Source organism: Phaenicophaeus curvirostris, chromosome 12, assembly GCF_032191515.1.
Source record: "Phaenicophaeus curvirostris isolate KB17595 chromosome 12, BPBGC_Pcur_1.0, whole genome shotgun sequence".
NCBI classification, from domain to species: domain Eukaryota; kingdom Metazoa; phylum Chordata; class Aves; order Cuculiformes; family Cuculidae; genus Phaenicophaeus; species Phaenicophaeus curvirostris.
In genome coordinates this window covers 16860082-16886573 of record NC_091403.1, presented here as the reverse complement: position 1 = coordinate 16886573, position 26492 = coordinate 16860082, and the positions used below count along the sequence as shown (strand labels likewise).

The following is a 26492-nucleotide window of genomic DNA, read 5'->3' as shown; positions in this document are numbered from 1 at the left end:
AAATACTTTTCTCAGTTCTGTGAGCTTGTGGCATTAATAGTCTGATGTTGCCTGTTACCGTTATCTGATATTTTGTAACATGATCAACTTTTTTGTTGGAATCAATTTTGAGTTGGAAGGTGGGTATTACCTGGGTGATAGAATGGAGCCTGGTACTGGGAAAGATTGTCCTCCTCCTTTGAATGTGTACAGGTAATACCTACTCTGATTTTCCTTTCTTTCCGTTGGATTAAAATGGCAGAGGTTGCGTGCATGTGTGTTATTTTTTTTTTTCTTAAATTTTATTTTATTTTTAAAGCCAGATCTATTCAAGGCAGCGATGTAGATTGCCTTCCTTGTTTGCCATACTAAAAAGTAGTGTCTGGCTACTAAAAGAAGTGGCTGACTTTGTACTCTGAGCAGGAGGAAGCCCAGCATGGACACAGCTGCTTTCACCTGGTGGCAGAGTTGCAGGCTCAGAGTGCAGGGTGCCCTGTGTGTGTTGTTTGTGAGCCACGTGCCTGCAGGCTCAAAAGCAGGGTTTTCACCTGAGAGGTTACCATAGAGTACTTACTGAAGTGATCAGGAGGAGGAGAAAAGGGCAGAAAGCTGTGTGTGCACGTAGGCTGGTTATTAGAAAATGTTTTCTTTAGTGCTTTTCCACTGTTTTCACTTTTTATTTCTCTTAATTTTCCTTGTTCTTTGCTTGTTTACTCTCACTCCCTGAGTCCCTTGCTTGTTCTACAGCAGCCATCACTTTTTTCCCTGTCCCCTTTTATTCTTAATTTTTATTCCAGCAGTTTTTATTAATAAAAACTGATGTTTTCTCTCTTCGAATCTATATGGGACCTTTTCTCATATGAAAAAGCATCTGGTGAAGAAATTCATACCTTTTACCATCTTTGCTTTCAAAGACAGACATAGTAGATGTGAAAGAACTAAAAACTAAATGTATCGATTGAAAATGTTTTTCATGCAAATGTGGCATGTAATTAAGTTAGTACTACAGCAATACAGATATGGCACGGATAGTTCCTACTTTGCAGATGAACTTATATCCCTTGGTGTAATCAAGTATTATCTTTACTGACTAGTGGTTTTAACATATTTTACTAAGCGTATTTTTTCCAATACATATGCTTCTGTCACTATCATGTAAAAAGCAGTTGTTACAGCATCAATTAATGTACGCATGCATTCACAATAAATCCATTTAAAAAGTCCATGTACAGCTATATAATGGCATAGTTCTTTAAAAAAAAAAAACTCTGAGTGGAGATCTAGTGTGTCTGTGTCGTGTTCAAGGGAGCAGGTCTTAAATGCCTTTTTCAGACTGTGCTGTAACTGGTTAGGAATTTTCCTGTCTCTGGCTGGCTGTCACTTGCTGATGTAGAGAGGTACAAATCTTCATAAAGGAACTGGAGGGGCTGTTTCTGTTCACTGTTATAGGTATTGTTTTGTGGAAGATTATAATTCTTTTTTTCTATTAAATAGTTTTTGTGGATTATTTTTTTTTCAGGCACTTGAGTGGAATGGTTGCCTTGAAGAAGCAAGGTCTGGGCTTTGACTTGAATGTAAATTTGTGGAGCAACCTACAGCTTCTTCACCATTTGGAGTGCCTGATGTGTGGCGATTTGGGGCACTGAGTTCTGTGGCACTACCTAGGTGTCTTGGTGTGCACTGAAAGCTATCAATATCCTAGATTTCAGATTGTTTTGAAATGGGGTATGGAACCAACTGTGTTTTGTTGACTTATTCTTCTCTTAAAGGCTGCTTTTGAATGGTGAAATAAGAAAAACCACAGTATTTTACTAGGACTACTAGAAGACATAATGCTAACCTTAAACTTAATACAAAGAAAATATTTAATGTTTAGAGTCCCTCAGTTGTCACGTAGGAGAAGCAGAAAATGAAAGCCAAGCTGCTGCTGGTAGTGTTGCTCTTTTGGCAACCAGTTGTGTATGTGGTGGTGCTGTAGAAAACTGCAAAGTGAAGAGAGCAGAGGCATCTAAAATGAAAAAAAGGTGAGAGGAAAGTAGATGTGATTGATACTGGATTAAGTGGAGTAGCTAATTAAATAAAATGGAAGCGTACATATTGACAACTGTCCTGTTTTGGGCTTTGTAACTTTTAAATAAAGGTAGGGACCTCCATGGTGTTTGCTTTCCATCTGAACAGATACAGTAGTGGTGGCTTAGCTTCCCATCCTAAAGTGAACTCTCGTGGGATACTTTCCTGGGTAAACTCAAATTTCCTTGACATGTAGTAGTTGATGCCATTGATTGAAGGGGAAGAGCTGAATGGCAGTGGAACACTGGATTGACCCAGCCCAGCGCTGGGTGCGTTGTTGAGCCGGGGAATGGACACGTGACCCAAACCCTCAATACGAGTGGTGGTACTGAATGCCCCAAAGAGACTGCTTCCAGACCAAGTGGCTCTCCTCACATCCATTGGATTTTATTTATTTATTTATTTATTTTAAATTTCCTTGCTGATCCAGAGTGTAGGGATTAGCAAATCCAGCGCTTGGGAAAGAATTCAGGTATGTGGAACAATTGTAACTGAGGGCACTTACCTGTGGTAATCGATTAAGTGTAGCATTTAGCACAGAGACTTAATGAGCTTACATCTTTGGCTGAATCTGAAGTAGTACCATTGTTTTAAATTAAACAATTTCTAGGATAGATTTCAAATTCCTCTATGTATGAGTAATCACAGATACAAATAGGTCAAACTTAGGGCAAAACTTGGATGGCTGGACTAGGAAGTGTGGTGGTAAATGGAGTTAACTCCAGCTGGAGGCCGTTCACAAGTGGTGTTCCCCAGGGCTCAGTGCTGGGTCTGGCTCTGTTGGATGTCTTTATCAATGACCTGGATGAGGGAACCGAATGCACCCTAAGTAAGTTTTTGGATGACGCTAAGCTGGGTGGAAGTTAACAATGGCCCCTCACCACAAGAGGGATGTTGAGGCTCTGGAGTGAGTCCAGAGAAGAGCAACGAAGCCAGTGAAGGGGCTGGAGAACAGGCCTTATGAGGAACGGCTGAGAGAGCTGGGGTTGTTTAGCCCTGGAGAAGAGGAGGCTGAGGGGAGACCTCATTGCTTTCTATAACTACCTGAAAGGAGGTTGTGGAGAGGAGGGTGCTGGCCCCTTCTCCCAAGTGACAGGGGACAGGACGAGAGGGAAATGGCTCAACCATTTGAAACCTTCAAAGATTCTGGTTCTTCCTTATGATCAGTGAACTTACTCCAGTTCCAGATAAAGTTGTTTTTATTCCTAATTCCTTTCAGATACTTTGTTTCCACTGAGTCAGAAAAGCTTGGACTGAGTTCTTCATATGCATTTAGGAACTGTAGAGAAAACAACCTAATAGAAAAATTTGGTTTATTGAAATATAGTGAACTTCACCAGTTTTGGCTAGAAAGGGATGCACCATCAATTTGGAGAGTTTTCTGCAAAATCTACCTTTTTGTATCACTATATAGCTGTTTAACTTCTGTAAAGAAGCTGTCTGGTTAGGCTCACTCTTTCAAAATGCTAAGACAGCAGAGCGTTGGAAGTCTCCTGTTGGCACTTTCTTGGAATCCCCAGTTTTCTCGTATTTAGTTATATTTTTGCTATTGCTGTGTAAAAGCAATAGAAAAAGAACAACTGCAGTTTTCAAGTGACTTGTGCATTTCAGAGATTTTTTTTGTGATTTTTTCCTGATTTTATATATGTATATATAAATGTTTTAATGCACACATCTGTATTTATTTTCTTGACTGTGGAGCCTTATCACAGCTGTTAAATTTTCTTTGTATGTTTTTTTTGTCTGCTTTTGCTACCAAGTATTACAGATGCTGGGTATGCAGTGGAAGCATGTTGACAAGGAAATTACACCTTGTATCTGAGATTGTGGTGTTTCTAGCACAGTGACTGCAAGTAACTTTCAGTTGAAGAGTTACAGAGGGCATCCTTTAGAGATAGGGTTTCAAGTAAGTTTTTAAGTAAATGCTAATCCACTTAAGGCTCTTGGAAAAGGCAGAGTACCTCAGTTGTTCCTAAAATGATGCTGAAGTTGTAGGGAGAGAGTCTCTGTCACTGCATCCAGCAGTTCTGGCAGTGATAGTGAAGGATCATGTTTGTCAGCTACAAGAGTGCTTTTTTTCCAAACTTTTAGACAATTCTGAGTGTGTAGTCTAGCATGAAGCAGAGGATGCTGCTATTATTGGTGCTACTGATGGTGATAGTCGGTAAAAGAGTTTTGCTCTGAAGTAGTTGCTGTTATTTGATAGCTTCACTGTGAATCTGAACAGTGTGAGATATTTAATATTCTGATCATGCACTCAAGTAATTCCTTCACACTCCGGCTGCTTAAATAGGCTGAAGTGCAGACCTCCTTGCTGCAGGGAGTTCTGCTGATAGCATTTCTCAAAGGTCGTGTTATTCAGAGAACTTGTGGCTTGCTTTGTCTGCATAGTTGGATAACATGAGTGTTCTGGATTAGTAGATGGATTTCTTGTTTTTAATGCTAAAAAACCTCCAGCTGCCAGGGCTATGACTTGGGAGAAGCAGATTTTTAAACAAATGCTCTGTCAGATTGACCGTTGCTGCTAGCTTTTGTGGCATAAGTGATTGTTTGGAGACTGACTTGGTTGTGTAACTGACAGACAGATCCATATACAGTAGCTGGGTGTGTACTAAAGAGCATGGAAGCTGGGGGTACCTTGGAGAAAAACCCATTTCTGAAAGGTACGGAAAGGCAAGCGGGAAATAAATTATCATGTAAAATCAAATGCAAGGTAAAAATCAAATAAAAGGATAAATGAATGAAAAAGAAAGTGATTCAAGTATATAAAGTGAGTTAGTGCTCCAGGGTGAAACTTTTTTTTTTTTTTGATCTACTCTGTTCGTATTGATGCAGTTTAGAGAAACAATAAGGTCTCTGTGTCCTTCTTGTTAAGTAGATACGATAACTTTTCTCTGCATATAGCGTTCACAGCTAGCGGACTGCTTTTTCAACATGAATTTTGCTTTTCCAAGTGAAGCTTTGTGGATGATTTAGGCATTAGAATCATAGAATGATAGAGTAACCAGGCTGGAAGACACCCACTGGATCATCGAGTCCAACCATTCCTATCAAACACTAAACCGTGCTCCTTAGCACTTCGTCCACCCGTGCCTTAAACGCCTCCAGGGAAGGTGACTCAACCACCTCCCTGGGTAGCCTGTTCCAATGCCCAATGACCCTTTCTGTGAAGAATTTTTTCCTAATGTCCAGCCTAAATCTCCCCTGGCGGAGCTTGAGGCCATTCCCTCTTGTCCTGTCCCCCGTCACTTGGGAGAAGAGGCCAGCTCCCTCCTCTCTACAACCTCCTTTCAGGTAGTTGTAGAGAGCGATGAGGTCTCCCCTCAGCCTCCTCTTCTCCAGGCTAAACACCCCCAGCTCTCTCAGCCGTTCCTCATAAGGCCTGTTCTCCAGCCCCCTCACCAGCTTTGTTGCTCTTCTCTGGACTCGCTCCAGAGCCTCAACATCCTTCTTGTGGTGAGGGGCCCAGAACTGAACACAGAATTCAAGGAGCGGTCTCACCAGTGCCGAGTACAGAGGGAGAATAACCTCCCTGGACCTGCTGGTCACACAGTTTCTGATCCAAGCCCAGATGCCATTGGCCTTCTTGGCCACCTGGGCCACTGCTGGCTCATGTTCAGTTGGCTGTCAACCAACACCCCCAGGTCCCTCTCCTCCAGGCAGCTTTCTAGACAGACTTCTCCTAGTCTGTAGCACTGCATAGGGTTGTTGTGACCCAAGTGCAGGACCCGACATTTGGCCTTGTTAAACCTCCTGCCATTGGTCTCAGCCCAGCAGTCCAGCCTGTTCAGATCCCTTTGGAGCCTCCCGGCACTCCATCAGATCGACACTTCCACCCAGCTTAGTGTCGCCCTCAAACTTGCTAAGGGTGCACTCGATGCCTTCATCCAGGTCATTGATAAAGACATTGAACAGGGCTGCACCCAGCCCTGAGCCCTGGGGAACCCCACTTGTCACTGGCCTCCAGCTGGATTTCACACCATTTCCCACCACTCTCTGGGCCGGGCCATCCAACCAGTTTTCCACCCAGGAGAGTGTGTGCCTGTCTAGGCCAGAGGTGACAGTTTCTGAAGCAGAATGCTGTGAGAAACTGTGTCAAAGGCTTTACTGAAGTCCAGGAAGATACATCCACAGCCTTTCCCTCATCCAGCAGCCGAGTCACTTTGTCATAGAAGGCGATCAGGTTAGTTTGGCAAGACCTGCCTTTTGTGAACGCGTGTTGACTGGGCCTGATCACCCGGTTGTCTTGCATGTGCTTCATGATAGCACTCAAGATGACCTGCTCCATGACTTTCCCTGGCACTGAGGTCAGACTGACAGGCCTGTAGTTTCCTGGGTCCTCCCTGTGATCCTTCTTGTAGATGGGCACAACATCAGCCTCCAGTCCAGTGGGACTTCCCCAGTCTTCCAGGACTGTTGGAAGATGATGGAAAATGGTTTGGCCAGCTCATCCGCCAGCTCCTTCAATACCCTTGGATGTATCCCATCCGGCCCCATAGACTTATGGATGTCTAGTCGGGCTAGCAAGGCTCTGACCACCTCCTCTTGGATCATGGGAGCCTCATTTTGCTCCTCTAGTTCCTGGGTTAGTACACAGACGGAACGACTTTCTTTACAACTAAAGACTGAGGCAAAGAAGGCATTAAGTACCTCAGCCTTTTCCTCATCCCCTGTCACTGTTGTTCCTTCTGCATCCAATAGGGACTGTATGGTCTCCCTAGCTCTCCTTTTATTATTTATATATTTATAGAAGGATTTTTTGTTATCTTTCACAGACTTTGCCGATGTGATTTCTAGTTGAGCCTTAGCCCTTCTGATTTTTTCTCTACACAGTCTCACTTCCCTCCTGTAGTCCACCCAAGAGGCCTGTCCCCTCTTCCAGAGCCTGTAAACGTTTCTCTTCTTCTTGCTATCATTCAAGATCTCTGTTCAAAAAGCTGGCTTTCTCCCCTGCCGGCTTATTTTCTGGAACACGGGGATGGCTTTCTCCTGAGCTGCTAGGATTTCCTTTTTGAAGAGCTCCCAGCCCTCACGGGCTCCCTTGCCCTTAAGTACTGTCTCACATGAGACTTTGCCAACCAGCCTTCTGAAGAGTTCAAAGTCTGTCCTCTGGAAATTTAATGCTACTGTCTTACTAACCACCCTCTTCACTTCACCTAGAACAGAAAACCCTATCATCTCATGATCACTTTGTCCTAGTCCACCTACTGCCACATCCCCCACAAGGCCTTCTCTGTTCACAAACAGCAGGTCCAGGAGGGCACCTCCCCTTGTTGGTTCATTCACCAGCTGTGCAAGGAAGTTGTCTTCCACACACTCCAGGAGGCTCCTAGACTGCTCCCTTTCTGCTGTATTGTACTTCCAGCAGATATCAGGAAGATTGAAGTCTCCCACAAGAACAAGAGGCGTGGATCTAGAGATTAACCCCAGCTGTTTATAGAAGAGCTCATGAGCTGCTTCTCCTTGGCTGGGTGGTCTGTAACAGACTCCCATCACAAAATCTACCTTCTGGTGGGCTCCTCTGATTTTAACCCACAGGCACTCCTTAATACTATTGCTGGAGGCTTGTTTGGTGTCTTTTTTTTGTTCTTTTTTTTTTTTTTAAACTAAGTCTTTGCTTGGAAAACAGTAAAATAACTGAGCCTTTCCTTTTCAGTGTCATAATTTAAAATGAAGTTGCTTCTCTTCTATTTCATGCAAGGAGCAACTGCATCTGAGATGCCTTGGTCAACATAGTAGTGTTAGGTGTAACCAAAAGAAACAAATCGGAGTTTTTATGTAGCAGGTGTTTTCTGTGTTGGTTTCATGGGGAAATGGATAGAAAGGTTTGGTTAAACCTAATATCTTACCTTGTATGTCTCATGCACTTTCAGAGAAAATGAATGATTAGAGTTCTCATGATCCTTTTCACCTTTTAGCATATTAATATTACAAGTATTGTTTTACATCTTACTCATTTTCGTGATCTGATAAAAGAGATTTTATTTGCTGTGCAGTATATCGTTTGTTTTTGAACCATGCTTGAGTGCGTATTTCTTGGTCTCTCTGAAAGGCCTTTTAGTATTTCATACACATGTTGTGATATGAGCTGAGCAAAACCCTGTGGTTTGGAAAGTAATTTTACCTTTAGTTTTACTATGGTAAAGTTTGCATGTAAATTTGAAAGTAGACTGTGCCATCTCTGCATTCTTTTTCATGAACAGTCTTCCACAGAAGTTCTTGACATGAAATTCATTGAAGAGTTAATCACAGTGGTGGCTCTTTTCTGCTATTGGTTTTGTTGGTTTTATACTGCTGTGATGAACCACTTCAGGAGTTTTGTTTGTTCTCGTCTGACTCCACATTGTATTAATCAGAGCAAAGCATATCTATGGTATTTGTCAAAAGGACAGAGAAAATGCATGCATCTGTTTAGATGCATTATTTATCATTATTCAATGCACATAGTACAGTGCTCCTCCTAAACAGAGAACTTCACATATTTTGCTTCATTTTTACTGGTAAACTTTTGGAATACTGACCTCTACAGGTGATTCATTTGTCCTCTTTAACCTGCTGATGGCCTTGAATTACTTCTGGTGCTTTTAAGTAGTAAGCAAAATAAGCCATGCAGAGGTATTTTATCTCCAATGAGGCTGCTAACATCAAGGGACAAAGAGGTTCAGACTGAATGTGAAACATAAAAGTATTCCCTAATTTGAGAGTGTTCACGAAGCTGGTTCATAGACTTGTTCAGACTAAAAACCCTGTGTATACACAGACTAAAACCCTGTGTATCACAGGGTTTTAGTTAGCTTGAACTTTCGTGGATTATCCAGCCTTTTTTTATTTTAGTATCCTTGATGCTTTGAGGATAAGGTACTTTTCCCTGTGTTTTGAGTTGCTTGATGTGATTTAGATTCAGTTTGTTGCTCTTGGCTGCTGTTAGCAAGGTGCTGTGATTGAGCTAATCAGCCCTATGACGAACTGGCTGTGGTCGGGAAGCTTAACAGCCTTAAGATTGCTGCAGTTAGACTTCTAATTTTGGAGCTGTTTGAAAAATGGCTGACATGGAATAGATTTTCTTGTGGAAAACATGGCATGCATGTAATAGTGGCACTGTTGTAATTATAGGCAGTTATTTGTTCGGCCAAGCGTCAAGTCTGGTAGACCTGTTTGAAATACAGATGTACGTTTCTATATTTTTGCAGGAAATTTATTAATATGATTTAACAGAAGTCTAGTAAATCTTATGTTACAATGAGAGATGTTGATGTTAAGGAGATGTAATTGACACTCAGTAGAAAAAGTATGAAATAAAATACCAGATCGATACAGTCACCACATCAGATAGATCCTTCTATTGCTTGTCTGTAAGCAGCATTATAGATGGCGTTGCTCTGGATTCAGTTGAATGCAGTGAGTGTGAAATTTTGGCTTCAGATGTACTTCATGCTTAAAGGAAAATAAGATGAAATGGCTTACCTTCCTCTGTTTTTTTAGCATCTTGTGAACTACTAAACTCTAGTTTTACAATGAAAGAGTTAAGAACTTATATTCAGTTCAAATTCTGTATGAATAGGGTGTACTAGGTTTTTAAGACTTCTTAAAAGCCTTATTAGACCTTGGGTAACTTGGAGGCTTCACAGATCTCAAGAGGTCCCACCATGGGTAAGGCTTTTGTTGACTTTGGACGTTTTTAATAAAAGCAGGTATAGATTGTTTCTCCGTGCTTTGGCTGTTATTTTGTCATCTTTTTAGTGTAATATTTCATAATATTTCTTAAGTTCTGTTTTTTCTCCCTTAATAGATTCAGCATTAGGATAATGATGTATTCGGAGTCCTTTAGGAGAATGAAAACTAGGCTAAAGAGATCTTAGGGGCTGAAGTGTATACGGTGTTATGGTTTCTTGATAATTGGTTAAGAATAAATATTTTGCTGAAGGCCTGATGTTTAAAAATTAAACAGCGAAGCTGAAAATGTTAAAGGAAATGGCTGCAGAATTATTTCCTGCATTTTCAAAAGAAAAGCCAAGCAAGGAGTAAAAACCTGACAACAAACTGTAGTCTCAAATGTAAAGTTGATATCATAATTGGTGATGTACATAGGATTTTTTTTCAAGTCCACATTGCGTATATATGCCTTAGTGATGTGCATGTGTACTTCCTTTGTGTGACCTTTTAAATAGAAGCTTTACATCTTAAGCTGTGTGCCGTGAAGTAGAACAGAATTGGTACTGGAGTTCTTCATACTCGAATTTTCACATTTGTTTCACAGGCATCCTGCCAGGTGCCTTAATGTGTATTTGTTGAATTCACTGGGCTTTCAGATCACTCGTGAAAATTCAATCAAGTTCTTGTTTTGGTCTGGCTGTTGGGGAAATCCCAGGAGCATCTGTGGAATGGGCATAAAAGGATACAAACATAGTCTAGCATAGCCCTTCAGTTATGCGAGCATTTTATGTTTGTTTGAGTTCAGCTGAAGAGTGTTTAGCTATGAATTCACTTCAGTTTCCAAGTATTTCTTAATTTTCTGACGTATATGGGCCAGCCTTTTCTAAAGGAATATGCTTGGCATGTTTAGTCCATGTGAAAATGTGTTGTGGAGCTGTATGTGATGTTTATGCTGAGTTGCCGTATTACGTGTGTGAATCTGAAGGTTCTTCTGTCTGGGAGGGAATGTCAGTATTTTTCTTCTGAACCTATTTAAGTAATCCTTCACATAAACTGGGATGTGAAGGGACATATAATGCCGTCTTACATTTTCACGAAGTGTGATCTGCAGAACGCTTTTAAGTGTTAGTACCTTGAAGTGTAATAATTTTCTTCGTGACTGGAATATAAGAAATTCTTTCCCAAATACTGAGTCATAGTTGTCCTTTTCAGAAGGACAGAAACTGGTTTTTTTCATTTTCTTCTTGTACATATTTAACTGAATGTGAAGAATCTGTCTTCTGTTTAAATTATTTGATAATCCTTATAAATGGTAACATTTTATTTTTAGTGGCTGAACAAAGCTCGGCACTTACACGAATTTCATTGTATTGGAGTACGAAAAAGTGAAGTACAAAGCAAAGCAAGTCTGAAAGCTGTTGCCAGAACTAAAAGCAGTAACATAAGGAGAACTGACTACAGGATTTAAGTCCAACAGAATTTTAAGTCAGCACCCGGAGAGGTGATGTGTATAAATTGGCTTGTTTTGGCAGTGCTTAAGATTCTAAAACACAGAAGAGGAAATGGGCTGTAGTAATTTGTAGAAGCAACTTATTTGGCACATGGAACCCAAGACTTATTTTGGCTCAAAGTCAAAGCGTATTTAAAAATTTTTAAATAAAAGTTCCTTTTTTTTGTCATTCTAATTACTGAAGAAACAGAGAGAAAGGAAATTTTTAGGTTTTGTTTCCATTTACTTTGAAGTAATTTACTCTTCCACTAAATTTTGGCTAAAATTCTAGCGAGTGAATTAAGTTCTATTTGTGTGTGCCTGTTTTGGTAGTGCTGGACTTCCTCTAACCATTTTTTCTACCCTGACGGTGAGCAGGTTGTATATTTTTAAGATTTTATGAATCTTATTGGTGTTTGTAATTCAAACATGCTTTTATTCAGTTATTTTTCTCGCACACTGTCATGATCCAATAAAGCTGGTAGTCCCAGAGTAGGCTGCAGGCTCACTTGGTTGGTTGTTTTTTTTTTTTTTTAACTTTGCCTTTTATTTTTCTCTCTGAAGAAATCACTCTGCTTTTGAAATACAGCCCGTCTCAGAGCTAATGAATGCTTGAAGAGTGGTGGGCTGGCTTCCCTGGCCCTTCATGCAACCCTGGCTTTGGCCTTGTCTGATTCTCGTGCTCTCTTCTTCCTTTCTGCCAACACTGGTGTTCTTGGTCTGGCACCAAACTAATTCTGTGAGCTATTCTGGCCAGAAACCAGCAAGGGTTTTCTTTTTGAATGGTTCCATTTTCTACTAGTTTCTTCCTGAACTGGTTTACTGCAGGACTCTCCAAAGCACTGGTGCTGGTAGCAGGGAGGAAGGCAGAGGAGCTGGGCTGTGGGCAGCAGGGACAGCGAATTGTGAAGGGAAGCGGGATGGCCTCCTTTGGGTAGCAGCCAGCCCTGAGCTGTTAGTAAGAGAGGCCTGTGTTTGCATACATAAAACTTGACTCATAAGCTGTTGTCTGGCAATGATTCCTGCATCAAAATCCCTTGTGAGGACTTGGTAAACGTGGCTTGCCTGTTTGAAGGCTTCCTTTGCATGAGGGGTTTTTGCACTGCTGCAGCTTGCACGTTGGCTGATGGGTCTGCTGGATGCTGTGCTGGTAGGGCTGGCGATGACCAGCTCTCTGCGGTGCTAGGGAGTTGAAGGGCTTTAGTATCCTTCCGCTTCTTATTCTTACTTGCCTGTAGTAATATCCTACAGTATTTTTTTCTAATTTTAATGTGAAATAATTAGTTTCTTTGTTCTCATAAAATATCCCTACTAGTCTGTTCTTAATTTTAAGGTGCAGGTTTTACAGTAATAGGGTTGTGACACTATTTGATGCTTTTGCAGAAGGAGAGACTTTTAAAACATCTGAGGAAGAGGAATTGAGAAACAATAGTTATTGATTGTTACTTGCTTTTTGACTACAGGCTATACAAGTTAATGTCTGGAAGTGTTTAATACTGTGTTATTGTGGGAAGGATAATTACCAGGCAAGCGTGCTTCTCACTGCAGGAAGATTGTCTACCATATTTTATTGACTTCCAGCATTTTCTAGCTATAACCTACAGAACTGCTGTAGCTGCATACTTTGAGAAGCAGCAGCAAGTTTTTTTTGAAGTGCAACTTGTTCTCATTTTTTTAAAAAAAGACATGAGTGTGCTCTGTTAAAAGCAACATGTATGTCAGTTCCAGCTCTGATGTTAGAGAAGGAAGGCAATTTAAAATTGGATTACTTGTGTAGAAATTGCTGTTGTAACTTTTCCAGTTCTGCTTCTGAAATGACTGGTTTCTAAGTGCATTTTATTAAGAGCGCTTTAGCTTATTTAACACGTGCTACAAGAAAAGCATTGAAAACTCCAGTTTCTAGAAGAAGTGTCATATCTAGTGTTTAGGCCAAGGAGAAATGTTAGGCAGTCCAGCTCAACTATGGAATAGTAAATGAAAAGTTAGCAGAAGTGGACAGAAGAGTGGTGAGACCTTCAAATGGGGTGGGAAAAAAAAAAAATCTTACTTTTGGTTAAGTAGTAAGATTGGACGAATCTTGATGTCCTTGCTAGCCAACATAGATACTTCTAGACTCATTTCCACCACCTCTGGATCCTCCCAGCTTTAGCAATTTTTTTCTGGAATAGGAAAAATAAGGTTTTTTTTTCAGTTAGTGTGATACTCCTTTAAGTTCTTTTCAAAATAGTTGGATGTTTCTGCTAAATTAGCAATGCCAAGCTGTTGAAATTATTCTTTGGGATTTAAATACTACAGTGCTGAACAGGGAATTGACTACTCTAGAGTTGTTACTTCTGTATTCTGTTCCTGTAAAGATGTGTTTTGTTGTTGGAAGGTCATCTTTCTAGGAGGATAAGATGTAGCAACGTGGATATTCTAGCAGAAGAATGTTAAAATGTGGGTTATCATGAAGTGCAGCAGAAATTAGTTAGGTCATACCTTTGCATATGAAAGAAGAGCCTAGTAAGTACAGATGTCAGACTTCACTGGGCTGTGGTGAGACATCTTATCCAGTGGGAGAAACAGCCTTTCTTTGAAATAAAGGGAAGGAGCAGGAACACCTAATGAACAGAAAAGAATGGTTTTTGGGATTGAAGGTCAACTATGCTCCCTCATACATCTCAGTTGCTGCAGTACTGCTGTGTGTTAGCGCAAGGCCTGTTAGCATCAGGCAGTGATTGCCTTCCACTCTGTTTGTTGATGTAGGAGACCGAACTGTATCGTATCAGCTTTCTGGCTCTGTGGCTACACGGTCATTTGCTGCCACTCGCACTGAAGGAGCTGTCAGCACAGAGCCTGCGTGTCTGACTCAGCAGGCAGTGAACAGCCCAGGCAGCAAGGAGCTTCATTCAGCAGATACTTGGGCAGATATTATGATATCTGGGAAATGTAAAGACAGATTTATTTCCTTTCTCTCTTATTTGAGAATGATATTCAAAAATATCAATAAAACCTCTATCGAAGTATTGGAAGAAATGTCTCAAAGTTTTCTTTGAGTTCTGGCTATGACTTTTGGAAGTAATGGAATTACTGAGAACTTTTGGGTTTGGGCCTCTGCAGAAAGAGAACATCTGGCAAGCACTTTACTACATTCTAGCTAACTTATGGAGGGGGAAGCACTAGTTAGTACGAAATGCATACTGGAAGAAGTAATCCTTGATGCTGCAGGCTAATGCCAAACTCCATCAGCTCAAGTTTTTGACTGTGTAAATGCAGGTAGAGATACTTCTTGGAAGATTTTCATAGTGTGTTGTAAATCTTTTTTCTTCATGCCTAGAATAATAAAAGAAAACACGTTTTGCTCTAGCCAGCTTTTTTTAATGGAGGGAGTAGGTGCTATCTTTCCCTTGGACCAACCAGCTATAAATGTTTGCTATATTTATTCTGTTATTTTCTCATATGTAACTTAGAGCTAGCCTCCCGTGTATTTGGTTTGGATGAACAGATGTGAAGTACTTGCGTTCTTTGCTGTTTAACTACTGAACAGGTCAAATTTGGTTTTAGACTTAAAATATTATGTTTAATGCTGACATGTTCATATAATAGACGCTTTCCCTGAGCTGAATTGAAAGAGCTAGAGTTCTCTTCTGAAGGACTTGTGTTCCAACAACTCCAAATGTTTAAATTCTGGTTTGTTCAGTCTTATGGGTGAGTCTGTTAGATATGCTCTTCAGAACAAGTAATTGTAAGAAATCTTCTGAGAAGATATGCCTACCTAGAGGTTAACCTGAAAACCTTTCAAACTTTGTATTCTACATGCCTTGTTTTATGATAAACGTGAGATGTTAGTGTGTTGTTTTAATGGGAGGTGCCCTAATGATGTTAATGGATAGCTTTTAGATTTCAGTGGTGTAGGGTGCAAAAAGATGGATAAAGAGGTACTGTGAAGGTTATCAACGTCTAAATTTTCTACCACCTACATATAGGAAATGGTGTGGTCTAGATCTGGTGAAGATTGGGCTCAGACTTCTGTAATCTTGACTGCATATCTGTAAATAGCTTTGTTTTCAGTCATAGAAATGCAGATGTGCAATTGCCTTGGCATTTCCGTGGCTGTACTGTGTACTATACTTGATCATAGAATCATAGAATAACCAGGTTGGAAAAGACTCACCAGATCATTGAGTCCAACCATTCCTATCAAACACTAAACCATGTCCCTTAGCACCTCATCCACCCGTGCCTTAAACACCTCCAGGGAAGGTGACTCAACCACCTCCCTGGGCAGCCTGTTCCAGTGCCCAATGACCCTTTCTGTGAAGAATTTTTTCCTAATGTCCAGCCTAAATCTCCCCTGGTGGAACTTGAGGCCATTTCCTCGTGTCCTGTCCCCTGTCACTTGGGAGAAGAGGCCAGCTCCCTCCTCTCTACAACCTCCTTTCAGGTAGTTGTAGAGAGCGATGAGGTCTCCCCTCTGCCTCCTCTTCTCCAGGCTAAACAACCCCAGCGCTCTCAGCCGTTCCTCATAAGGCCTGTTCTCCAGCCCCCTCACCAGCTTTGTTGCTCTTCTCTGGACTCGCTCCAGAGCCTCAACATCCTTCTTGTGGTGAGGGGCCCAGAACTGAACACAGGATTCGAGGAGCGGTCTCACCAGTGCCGAGTACAGAGGGAGAATAACCTCCCTGGACCTGCTGGTCACACAGTTTCTGATCCAAGCCCAGATGCCATTGGCCTTCTTGGCCACCTGGGCCACTGCTGGCTCATGTTCAGTTGGCTGTCAACCAACACCCCCAGGTCCCTCTCCTCCAGGCAGCTTTCTAGACAGACTTCTCCTAGTCTGTAGCACTGCATAGGGTTGTTGTGACCCAAGTGCAGGACCCGACATTTGGCCTTGTTAAACCTCCTGCCATTGGTCTCAGCCCAGCAGTCCAGCCTGTTCAGATCCCTTTGGAGCCTCCCGGCACTCCATCAGATCGACACTTCCACCCAGCTTAGTGTCGCCCTCAAACTTGCTAAGGGTGCACTCGATGCCTTCATCCAGGTCATTGATAAAGACATTGAACAGGGCTGCACCCAGCCCTGAGCCCTGGGGAACCCCACTTGTCACTGGCCTCCAGCTGGATTTCACACCATTTCCCACCACTCTCTGGGCCGGGCCATCCAACCAGTTTTCCACCCAGGAGAGTGTGTGCCTGTCTAGGCCAGAGGTGACAGTTTCTGAAGCAGAATGCTGTGAGAAACTGTGTCAAAGGCTTTACTGAAGTCCAGGAAGATACATCCACAGCCTTTCCCTCATCCAGCAGCCGAGTCACTTTGTCATAGAAGGCGATCAGGTTAGTTTGGCAAGACCTGCCTTTTGTGAACGCGTGTTGACTGGGCCTGATCACCCGGTTGTCTTGCATGTGCTTCATGATAGCACTCAAGATGACCTGCTCCATGACTTTCCCTGGCACTGAGGTCAGACTGACAGGCCTGTAGTTTCCTGGGTCCTCCCTGTGATCCTTCTTGTAGATGGGCACAACATCAGCCTCCAGTCCAGTGGGACTTCCCCAGTCTTCCAGGACTGTTGTCCTTGATGTTTTACTTAGTGAGACAGGATTTTGAGCTTTAGGATGCAAGGCTTTTTCTGATGCTTTATTTTTCCTCTGGTTCACCTACATGTACTCTGAATACTCAGAAGTTCAAAAAGCGATGGTGTTTCTCACAAATGTTTCAGCATTTTTTCCCCCCATCTGCTCTTAAACGGCTTGGTGTGTCAGAGGTCTCCCTTTCCTTAAAAGGCTTGGGTGTTAATTAATGCAGTAATGATCTTCTATATGTCAGTAGAGCATTTTAGATTTGTTACAACTGGATAGTTTTGGTTTGTGTATGGATAACGATGCACGACGTGTTAATGCTGTGAAGGGGTTTTAACCTCAGGCTGATCTTGGAGTTGGTTTTTCAGAAGAGTCAAAGTTCAGTGGACACCTTGTGGTGCAGTAAATGACTGAGAGCACCTTTTCTTAACGTTTTTAGACATGTTGAGAAAGCTGCTACGCTTGCAGTGTGTTCTTTGCTCACGAGAGCTGGTGCTTCAGTTACACACTGTGTAATTCTGATTGCATTGTGCTATGGTGCCTGAACTAGTACTGTTGTAATACAGTTGGTAGCAGTAACTGTTGACTGTGAAGTTATATTTGAACATTTTTGGCCTGGTGTGTGCAGTCTTGTGACACTGGCCTTGATTTGCTGTATATATAAATATATATATATTTTTTTCAAGTGCGTGGTTATATAAAGCTGTTGAGTCATAACTGAAGTAACCACAGGAAAATTTGCCAGTAGAATGGATTATTGTGATAACTGATGTCGCAGGGCTGAAACTTGCTTATTAGAGCTGTTAAATCTGGATACTTCATGGGTTTTTTTAGGAGAAAAAATAGCTTTACTGTGTAGTGCTTTGAGCACCTCCATGAATTTGTACAAAAATTACATGCTAATGTTCACTAATTATGTCCTGTACATAAATAATATTTATATATGACATAATTTAAGATTAGCGTTTCTATTTTTTTTAGAAATTTAACCTGAAACCTTAAATTGGACAGAAGAATAATAGTAAAACTAGTAAAGGGAAATACTTTTTTCAGGAGCAAAAAATAGCTTTACTGTGTAGTGCTCTGAGCACCTCCATGGATTTGTACAAAAATTCCGTTTTTTTAAAAAAAAAAACAAACAAAACCCACCTAGTTTAAATGCTAACTTTTAGTTTTCATCATTATTTTATGCTGAACTGTTTGAATAAATATACAAAAAGATGCATTGCATGCAGCATATTACACTATTGTGAGTGTGTTCTCCTCTTTGAGCTGTACCGGATAGCTTTTTGTTGGCAAGATGAGTGTAGCAGTGTGCAGCTTCCTCATTTGGTACAGTCTGGGTGAGAAATGCCAGTTCCAATTTTATGTTGAGCAGGTTTTATTGTATTTAAAGTGTCCAGGTCAAGCCAGGTCACTAGGTGTGTTTGGTGATGTGATTCAGTGTCTAGGAAGCAGAAAGCAAGAGGAACAAGCAGCAGGTAACTTCTGACATTTCTGTAAGGGCACTGTTACTGCAGGAATTATCAACCTACTGCTATGCTTCTTGGGAATACATGGGCCTTATTAGAAGAAATGAATAGGGTTGCTTGTGAAATTAAGTTAAAAGTAGTAATTGCGTTTTTTTTAAATAGCAAATTGTATTTAGGTAATGAGTGGAAACAAATCTAAACCATACTCCGTAGCTGTGCAGTAACTGTATTGCCAGTACTGACTTCTGATGGTAATAGGCACTGTTAAAACAAATGAAAGCTTTTCATAGATTTTTTTGTTAACGGGGTTCATTTTTTCCATTTTTTTTTCCTGACTTTATACAGTCTAAGTGTTTGGTTCTGTTAGAAAAAGTTCTTCCAGTGTACACCTTGACCTGAGAAAATGTTCGGTATTAAAGTATAGGTTTTAAGCAGCTTTCCATAAAGAGAGAATTACAATTTACTGCTGTTTTAGGTTGCAACTAATTTTTATCACCTTTGAAGGCTAATTTTGGTTCAAGTTTTGATTATTGCCCAGGCAAGTTGTGTACTTGCTGTGCGTTCATCTCATTTGAATCATTTTGTTACACTGATATTTTAATTGTGATTGTTTATGCTGGGGATAGATGTTAACTGTGTAGTGTATCTTACTGTGTAGTCTTGACGTCATTTTCTCAATAACTGGCATAGCAGGTATTCTTTCTTTGTCAGATAATTGTGCTCTAGGGTTCTCCTGACAAACAGTGTTTCAGAAATGCAAATTTATTTATTTACTGCTATTAATAATCACTCTTGATATTCCAAACAAATCTTACAAACTGGTCTTTGCAAAGAAAAAGGTTGAAATGGAAGCTATTGTGTTGTGGGTAATAATGGCACAAACTGATGCCTCCTCAGGGTGGCTTCAGTCGCTGCTGCTCTTCAAAATGTCTGCCATTAGATGCTGAGAGCTCAGATCTCATGGTTATAAACCTGGCTGGGCCAAGTAGAGAAGGATATTGAAACGAACAGTTAAGCCAGAAGAAATCTCACTTTTAGACCATGCAATGGATTAAGCGTTTGGTTTGTGACTTGGTTGTAGAGAGGAGGGTGCTGGCCTCTTCTCTGAAGTGACAGGGGACAGGACACGAGGGAATGGCCTCAAGCTCCACCAGGGTAGATTTAGGCTGGACATTAGGAAAAAATTCTTCACAGAAAGGGTCATTGGGCACTGGAACAGGCTACCCAGGGAGGTGGTTGAGTCACCTTCCCTGGAGGTGTTTAAGGCATGGGTGGATGAGGTGCTAAGGAGCACGGTTTAGTGTTTGATAGGAATGGTTGGACTCGATGATCCGGTGGGTCTCTTCCAACGTGGTTATTCTATGATTCTATGACTCTGTGGTTCAATATAGGGACCGACATTGTGCAATTTAATATGGTTATCTCAGGAAGTTTCCTGAAAGACTTCTGGAGTTCAGAGTTTGTACCAGACAGCTCGGACTCAAGATAGCGTTTCTATGAGATATCCATAGCACTTCCATTAATGTTCTTTGGAGCAAAAGGTACCAAAAGAATTACAGCTCTGATAATCCCACTCGTGCCTTTAAAAAGCACTGGGGAACAACTTTACTGTTTTGCTGTGGAGGGATGGGGGGTAACTTCATATGCTGTAAGGTAATGGTACTTTCTCCAAGGAACAGTATGGATTGAGATTTTAAGTTTCTCATGATTTTCCCAACCCCCTTACCCTTGAAGTACTTCCCCTTGCCTTTACTTTGGGACCAGGAGTGGGTGGGGAGAAAACCTGCTTTATATAGTCTGAAATGCAAGTGGTTTGTCTTTACGTTACGATATGTTGCATCTGAATTTATTCCAGGGCATTTAAGTGGTTAAACTGTCGATATATTGCCTGGGCTTAATTTCTTCTCTCAATTTTATTAATGCCCTTAGCTTTGTGTATTTTAAGACCACCACATGGCGTCTCTTGTCAGAGATGCTTTGATTTTGATTGTGTCCACATCCGCTGTGTCCAAGTGTCATTCTCCCCTAACAATAACTGTGTGGAACTACATTTTGCCTTTACTTGTTTATTTGACTTGCACATTTCAGGTACTTTCTTCGAACACAAATTATTTTATTGTGTTATTAAAGTTATATCTGTTATAAAATGAGAAATATTTTCTGTTTGGAGTCAACAAGAAGAGACTGAAGATGAGCCTTAACCCACTGAAATTTAAAATTTGTAGTTGAGGTGATATTTCTCCATCAAATAATATTTCTCTTTGCATCTGCTTACTGGAAAGTCTAGACCTAAAATATAATTTTAAGTAATAATTTGTATTATACTTGACAATGGATCCCTGCAATATAGGATCTAATGGTAGATTGATTTGATTGGGTGCCTAAGATGCAAAATAGAATCAATGCTGTTACGGTTTGTGCTCTAGGTTTTCTGTAATTGATTTCAGTTGTTGAATCTTTTCTGAAGGAATATCATTGCTCTGAAACAAAATTGGATAAAGAAGCTATAAAAGATAAAAACTCATACCTGGAGTACCTAGTGTAACAGTCTACAATGTGATTTTTTTGGTCAAATTATTTATTTGATCAACATCATAGCAGATGGTAACCCTATAAAGTATCTTATCTTGTTTACGCAAACATTAAAGCCTGTGTCTCTTGAAATAAGTTTTAAATATGGTCTTTGTTTTAGACTAGCAAGAAAAACAGCTTTCATTTCAGTTTGATTGCAAGATCAAATTTTTTTATTAGATGAATGTTTGGACCTGTTTTTTTCAGAATGAACGTAAGAAAGCAAGAGTTCTCTTCAGCCTGTGCTCTAGAAGAGCTTGAAAAGCTCGTAGCGCCATCTTTAAAGTGACATTAAGCAAAGCCTTTTTAGAATTCAGTGCATAAAGCCAGAAAACAGCCTCGTGACTGCTTGGCCTGGTCTTGCTGAGGTGAGTGAGGAACACTCAGCCTTTCCTGCGGCCTGGCTGGTGTCCCGGCTTTGGGCTGTGCTCTGTCTGCTTGGCTGGCCAAGGGCAGGGCCCATGTCCTGCTGGTCCTCCCTGGGGCAGTGGCAGGGAGCACAGCGGAGGTGCCGTGTGAGCCAGAGCAGCCGCAGACTACCAGCTGAATCTGCTCAAACTAAGCCCAGTTCCTCCCCAGTTAAACCACAGCCTTTCTGCTGTACAAGTAGCTGATTTTAATTGAGAACTACAAAATCAACTCATGAGTCATTTCAATTACTTTCCATCTTCAATGCCTAATAAAAAAAGGAAGTGGGGCTAGAACCTTGTTATACTTGAGTTTGCCTGACTGCGTGAATCTGTCTTATTAGACCTTTATAACATGCTGGTTTTGAATTTTCCTCTTTTTTCCATTGCCTAAACAAACTGAGTTACTGCAGCCTTTCCTCATGCAGCATTTTCAGGGCTCAGCTGACTGTCTCAACTTTCCTATGTTTTTTAACATCCATGATGAATTATTGGATACTGGAATCGGATGCTGTGTTTCCTTTTGGAGGGGGTTATACGGAGGTGGAGGTCCTGCCAGTTCCTCCATTCTGTCCTGTGTTTCCCAGGAAAAAGCCTGAACTGTTGGTGTCACTTTTGCTTTGAGCCTTTATTCAGTTTATTGCTGTAGATGATTCCTGTGTTCGTTCTTACTGGGAGCTCTTTCTCGCTTCAGGCTCTCCTGCCTGGAAGATGTGTCTTAAGCTCCTTGACTCATTTATGTAGAGCTGCCTTTGGCCGTTTGAAACCGCATGTTACTTGTTTGTGCTCAGCCTGCGAGGGTTTTATCTGGTCTTTGTCTCTTGCAGCATTTGGTTGGTTTTCATCTGTCATTGGTGGAAAAAACATTAGTTTACAAGCCAGAACAGATTCCTTGAGCACCTTTGTAGACACATATCTGATTTTCTGGTGGAGTGTTGCTGGTTAGCCAGCCCCCTGCTCCTGTGGCTTGCGCGGTGTTCGTGATTCATGCAGGCTTAGGGCAGCAGGGGGTTGTCCTGAGCCTAAGCCAGGCATCAGGCAGCAGTAAGCGGAGTACCCGTGTTCTGTATGCAGCGTATGAAACCCTTCTTGGTAGCCTTCAAGGATCTTCTCATATATTTATTATGTGCCTTGGGTGCAAATTCTGTTTTGGTAGGTCTAGATGCCAGCCTATTTTGGGCTTGTAAGAAGAGCAAAAAATGCTGCATGAAAAAGTAGAAAAAGACACCTGGCAGAAAAAAGGAAGAATGTGGATACTCCTGACTGTTCTAACTGTACTGGGCATTTTTGGAATAAAGAACTCTATTTAGAAATTCGTTTTCCTCCCCTTCTTAAACCATTACATTGTGTTTTAGAGCAGTTTCTTTAACAATTTATTTGTTTAATTCAAATGGTAGAATTAAACATGAGAATTTCTAGCTACATGTGTGGTGACTTAGCGGAACCTTTGCGTAAGTCCTTATTTCCCACTGACTTAAATTTTTAAATGACTTAGCATGTTTTACTGATTTAGAGGTCGTGCATCTAAACACTCTGTGCCTAACTATTATTTCCTAAATGGTTTGATAAAACGTACTGTGTCATAGACTTTGTCTTGCGGTAAGATATTTTTATTTTCTCCCAGCCCCCCCATATGTCTCTTTTGAAACTAAAGAAATGCAAGACTTGTTATGATAATTGCTGGATTACTAGCGCTGTTGTTTCTGGCAGAAAAGAGTCAGTTGTGCCAAAAGATTACTTTACTTTTGCCTTTGTCAGTGCCAGCCACCACTTTTTACTCAGCTCCTGGATCAGTTACAACAAAACAACAACCAATGCTGTCAGCTGCAAAATGCAGCAAACTTCCACAAACTACTGGCTCAGTAGAGAGGTGGTTTTGCATTTTCTAAGTGTGTTCTCCTGCCTTGAGGATCTTTCCTGCAGTACGTGGAAGATGTCTATAGTTTTTATCTGAGTGATTGCACTGTACTTTCAGTTAAATGCGTCTCGTGTGCCTGTCTTTGTCACAATGGCGTTCTGTGGCTTCGTAGAACACATTTCTTGAGGAAGTAATGATTAAATTCCTATTACTCCATAGGCAGTTGTTTACAGTATTTCCTTGCATTTTATTATGTAGTGTGGCGAGTCTGAGATAGATGCATGTACGTTGTGTAGTTGTAATATAAAGTTAGGGTTTAGGGATGATCATATAGAGTGTAACGTGTTCTCAGCTCCTGTGTATAAATTGCAGTGCTTAGTTCTTATTTATAAGCTCTGGCATTATAAAGCTTTGTAAACAGTTATATTACACATCACATAAAGACTTTATGTTGTATATCAAAACTGTTTAAAGAGAAGTTTGGGTGACAGGGAACTAAATAGCCATGTTTTGTAGGCCACAGTGTGTCCAAATTTGCAATTTAGGATGCAAGTGTTCCACCTGTTAAAAAATGTTCTGATACAGATCATCAGGAGCTAATTACTTGACTGGTAACCTTATCCTATATCGATCTCTTGTAGGAATTCAGGTACTTATGCAGTTAGTTGTTTGGGATGTGGTTTAGGAATGGTTTGACCAATCAACTTTGAATAAAATGTAATTGGAGAAAGCGTTGGCAATTAACTTTTTAATTGTTGGCTAGGTGATATATGGGATATGTGTTCTGATACTGAGTCTGAAGATCTCCCTGTTTTTTCCTTCCCCTTTCTCTTTTGAGCTGTAACCTGTATTTGCATAAAGGGAACTGATTCTAAAAGAACCGTTATAGAGTTAGATTCTTGTTTTAGTGGGGCAGACACGGTGAGTATCTGTGGGTTTTTTAAGCCATAAACTATAATGTATAGTAACAGTCTGCCTTGCCTTTTTCTCCCCTTATGCTAAAATACCTTGCATATCATGTGAAGACCAAGCAGGGGAAATAGTTTCATGTGTTTTACAATACTTAAGCAGGACATGAGAGCAGAGAGTCAATAACAAGTATTTATTTCACAGTATGAGGCGAGATGTTCAGTGCTTTAGATGCAGGGTAAATCAGGCTTTGCAAAAAGCCAAGCTAACATGGCTGTGCATGTTTTATTATTCATGCTAATTTCTCATGGATTGGGTGGGGCAGATGCTGCAGACTTGCCAATCTTCTAGACTTTTTATGCTCCTGTTTTCAGCAGCTGCAGGTGTCCAACTGAGTAGGTTGCTTTGCAGCCAACTTCATGAGCAGAGAAACTGTTAGTCTTAAGTTTTGTGTTGAGAAATACTGCTTTGAGTATATTGAAGCAGATGAATTTGCATTCAGGTTGCATCAGAGAACGTTGTGCTTCTGCTATCTTTTCCTACAGGTCTGTGTTCTTCTTTTTATTCCTAGGTATGGATGAGAGAACAGGTGCCACATCGTGGGGAACAAGCGGTCAGCCAAGTCCTTCATTTGAATCTTCAAGGGTAAGGTTCCCACATAATAATTCATAGTGAAAGTTTATGGGACTGCACAGTGAAAATCGGCAGATGATTTGGCAATATTTTTGAAGGGTAAGCTCCTTTAAATATACAGATTAGCATCTTTTAGAGACTTTTATTGACTTTGGTATGCTGCAATAGAGATTCAGATTTCGAAGGGTAAAAAATAATTAGATGAAGAATTTAAGAAAATATACTTAACCGTATACTTGCATGAGGAGAATGCTTTTTATTTACCTTATGGTCAGCAAATGAAAACTGAAGTCATGTTACTAAACCAGGAGTGGATTTATTGGCAAAATGTAGGCAATACTTGCCTCTCCATTGACGGCAGCCAGCTATAGTATGTGCTCTGTCATAATGCTGGAGAGAGGCTTTTCTTTCTTAATACCTTTCTCATGTTCCTGTTGCAGCTTTGTCTGTCCTGCTTGTTGAGCTAAAGCTTTCTGATAGTAACCTAAAATAACATTACCTTTTTAAAATCCCGCTCAGTGCTCAAAAGCAAGCTTTCCCCTTAGTAAACCACATTGCCTCTCATCTACTCAATTTTCATTTTATGAGTATCTACTCCCTTAAAAGCCAATGAACTAAGTACCTAATGAATTCATTACTAGAAATACTGTATAACTGATGGGCCTAGTCTGAATCATCTGTTCTGATTTCAGTAGCCTTGAGCCAGAGAGCTGCTTTAGCTCTTGCACCTTTGCAGCTTTCTCTTGCTGTGGAATTAAGTAGGTAGACTGCAAGGGCTTGTCTATCTTGCTGGATATTGTTAAAAACCTCTGTCAAACTATGAAAGGGAGCAATAGAGAGATCCATTGTGAAGCCCTCGTTTTTCCATTGGTCTTTGGTAAATAAATGTTAATAAAAAGATAGCAAAACTTGATGGGTTGCAACAGTATTTCTGTGCGATGTAGAAATTGGGTTTTCTTTTAAAACATCTTGTTTAATTTGAGGCAGGAAACTCAGCCTTTAGATACCTTTTCTACATTTGAAATAGAATCTTATTATGCAGCTTTAAGTAAGTTGTCTTCTTACTGCAACTGTTTGTGTTTTGACAGTCATTTATGATGTTGCTGGTCAGTTTTAATCAGTCATGAGTTAGTGACCTAACTGGAATCTGAACTTGTGGTTTGTTGGTTTTGTGGCTATATAATCACACTTCGTTTTTTTCATATTAGAGGATCAGCCAGGTAACATTCTAACAATATAAAGTCAGGGTGCCTGTTATGTTTGGTGATTGTTTGGGTTGGTTTGTTTGTTTTTTTTAAACTGTAACTGAAAATCACAACTAGGAGATTTAAACACAGGTCAAGAATCAAATCCTTTACAAACTATATCATTATTCCCTGAAGTTGGTAATAAAGGCAGAGGTGCTTTCTCAGAGGTACACCAGAAGGTAGGATCATAGGAAGAGGTTGATATGATTTGGATGTTTTATAAAGAAAAGCAGCGTAAGTGAAAGTTTTCCTTGAGCTCTGTGGAAGGCTTCATTCAGAAAAAAGAGTTGTTGAAGTCTTATACGTCAGGTGTCCCTCTCCCCAAAACAGCTGCAACTTGGACTTAAAAGAGCTTGTATTTAAGAAAAAGAAAAGTGCATAGGAAGGAGAAAAAAATACAAGACGTTTATCCTCCCAGCAAATAATTCTTATTGAATCGTATTTTATGTTAGGAAGTTTCAGCTAAAGCTGGTTGGACTCTGTCCCAGCTGAATATATTGTTAAGAGTTGATGGAATCTGTCCCCAGAATGTTATTGAGGTATTTCTTCCTCCTGCTGGCTGAGTGCAGAGAGCTTTTCTCTTGCATGCTAGTTATTTCAGATGATACCTAGAGTTCATTCTGATTCATCAGTCATTTACAGCTTGAGA

The 26492-nt window shown here is 40.6% G+C and overlaps 1 protein-coding gene across 13 annotated transcripts in view; it reads left to right on the top strand.

The window, feature by feature from the left end:
• Positions 1–26492, top strand: part of TCF12 (transcription factor 12) — a 174269-nt gene that overhangs the window by 24663 nt on the left and 123114 nt on the right. For 12 of the 13 annotated variants that reach the window (XM_069866885.1, XM_069866896.1, XM_069866895.1 and 9 more), the window contains exon 3: positions 24535–24608. In XM_069866885.1, the coding sequence (XP_069722986.1) occupies positions 24535–24608 (74 nt within the window). Of the gene's footprint in view, positions 1–24273; positions 24359–24534; positions 24609–26492 lie in introns of those variants that run through there. The other variant, XM_069866886.1, reaches the window with a different exon arrangement.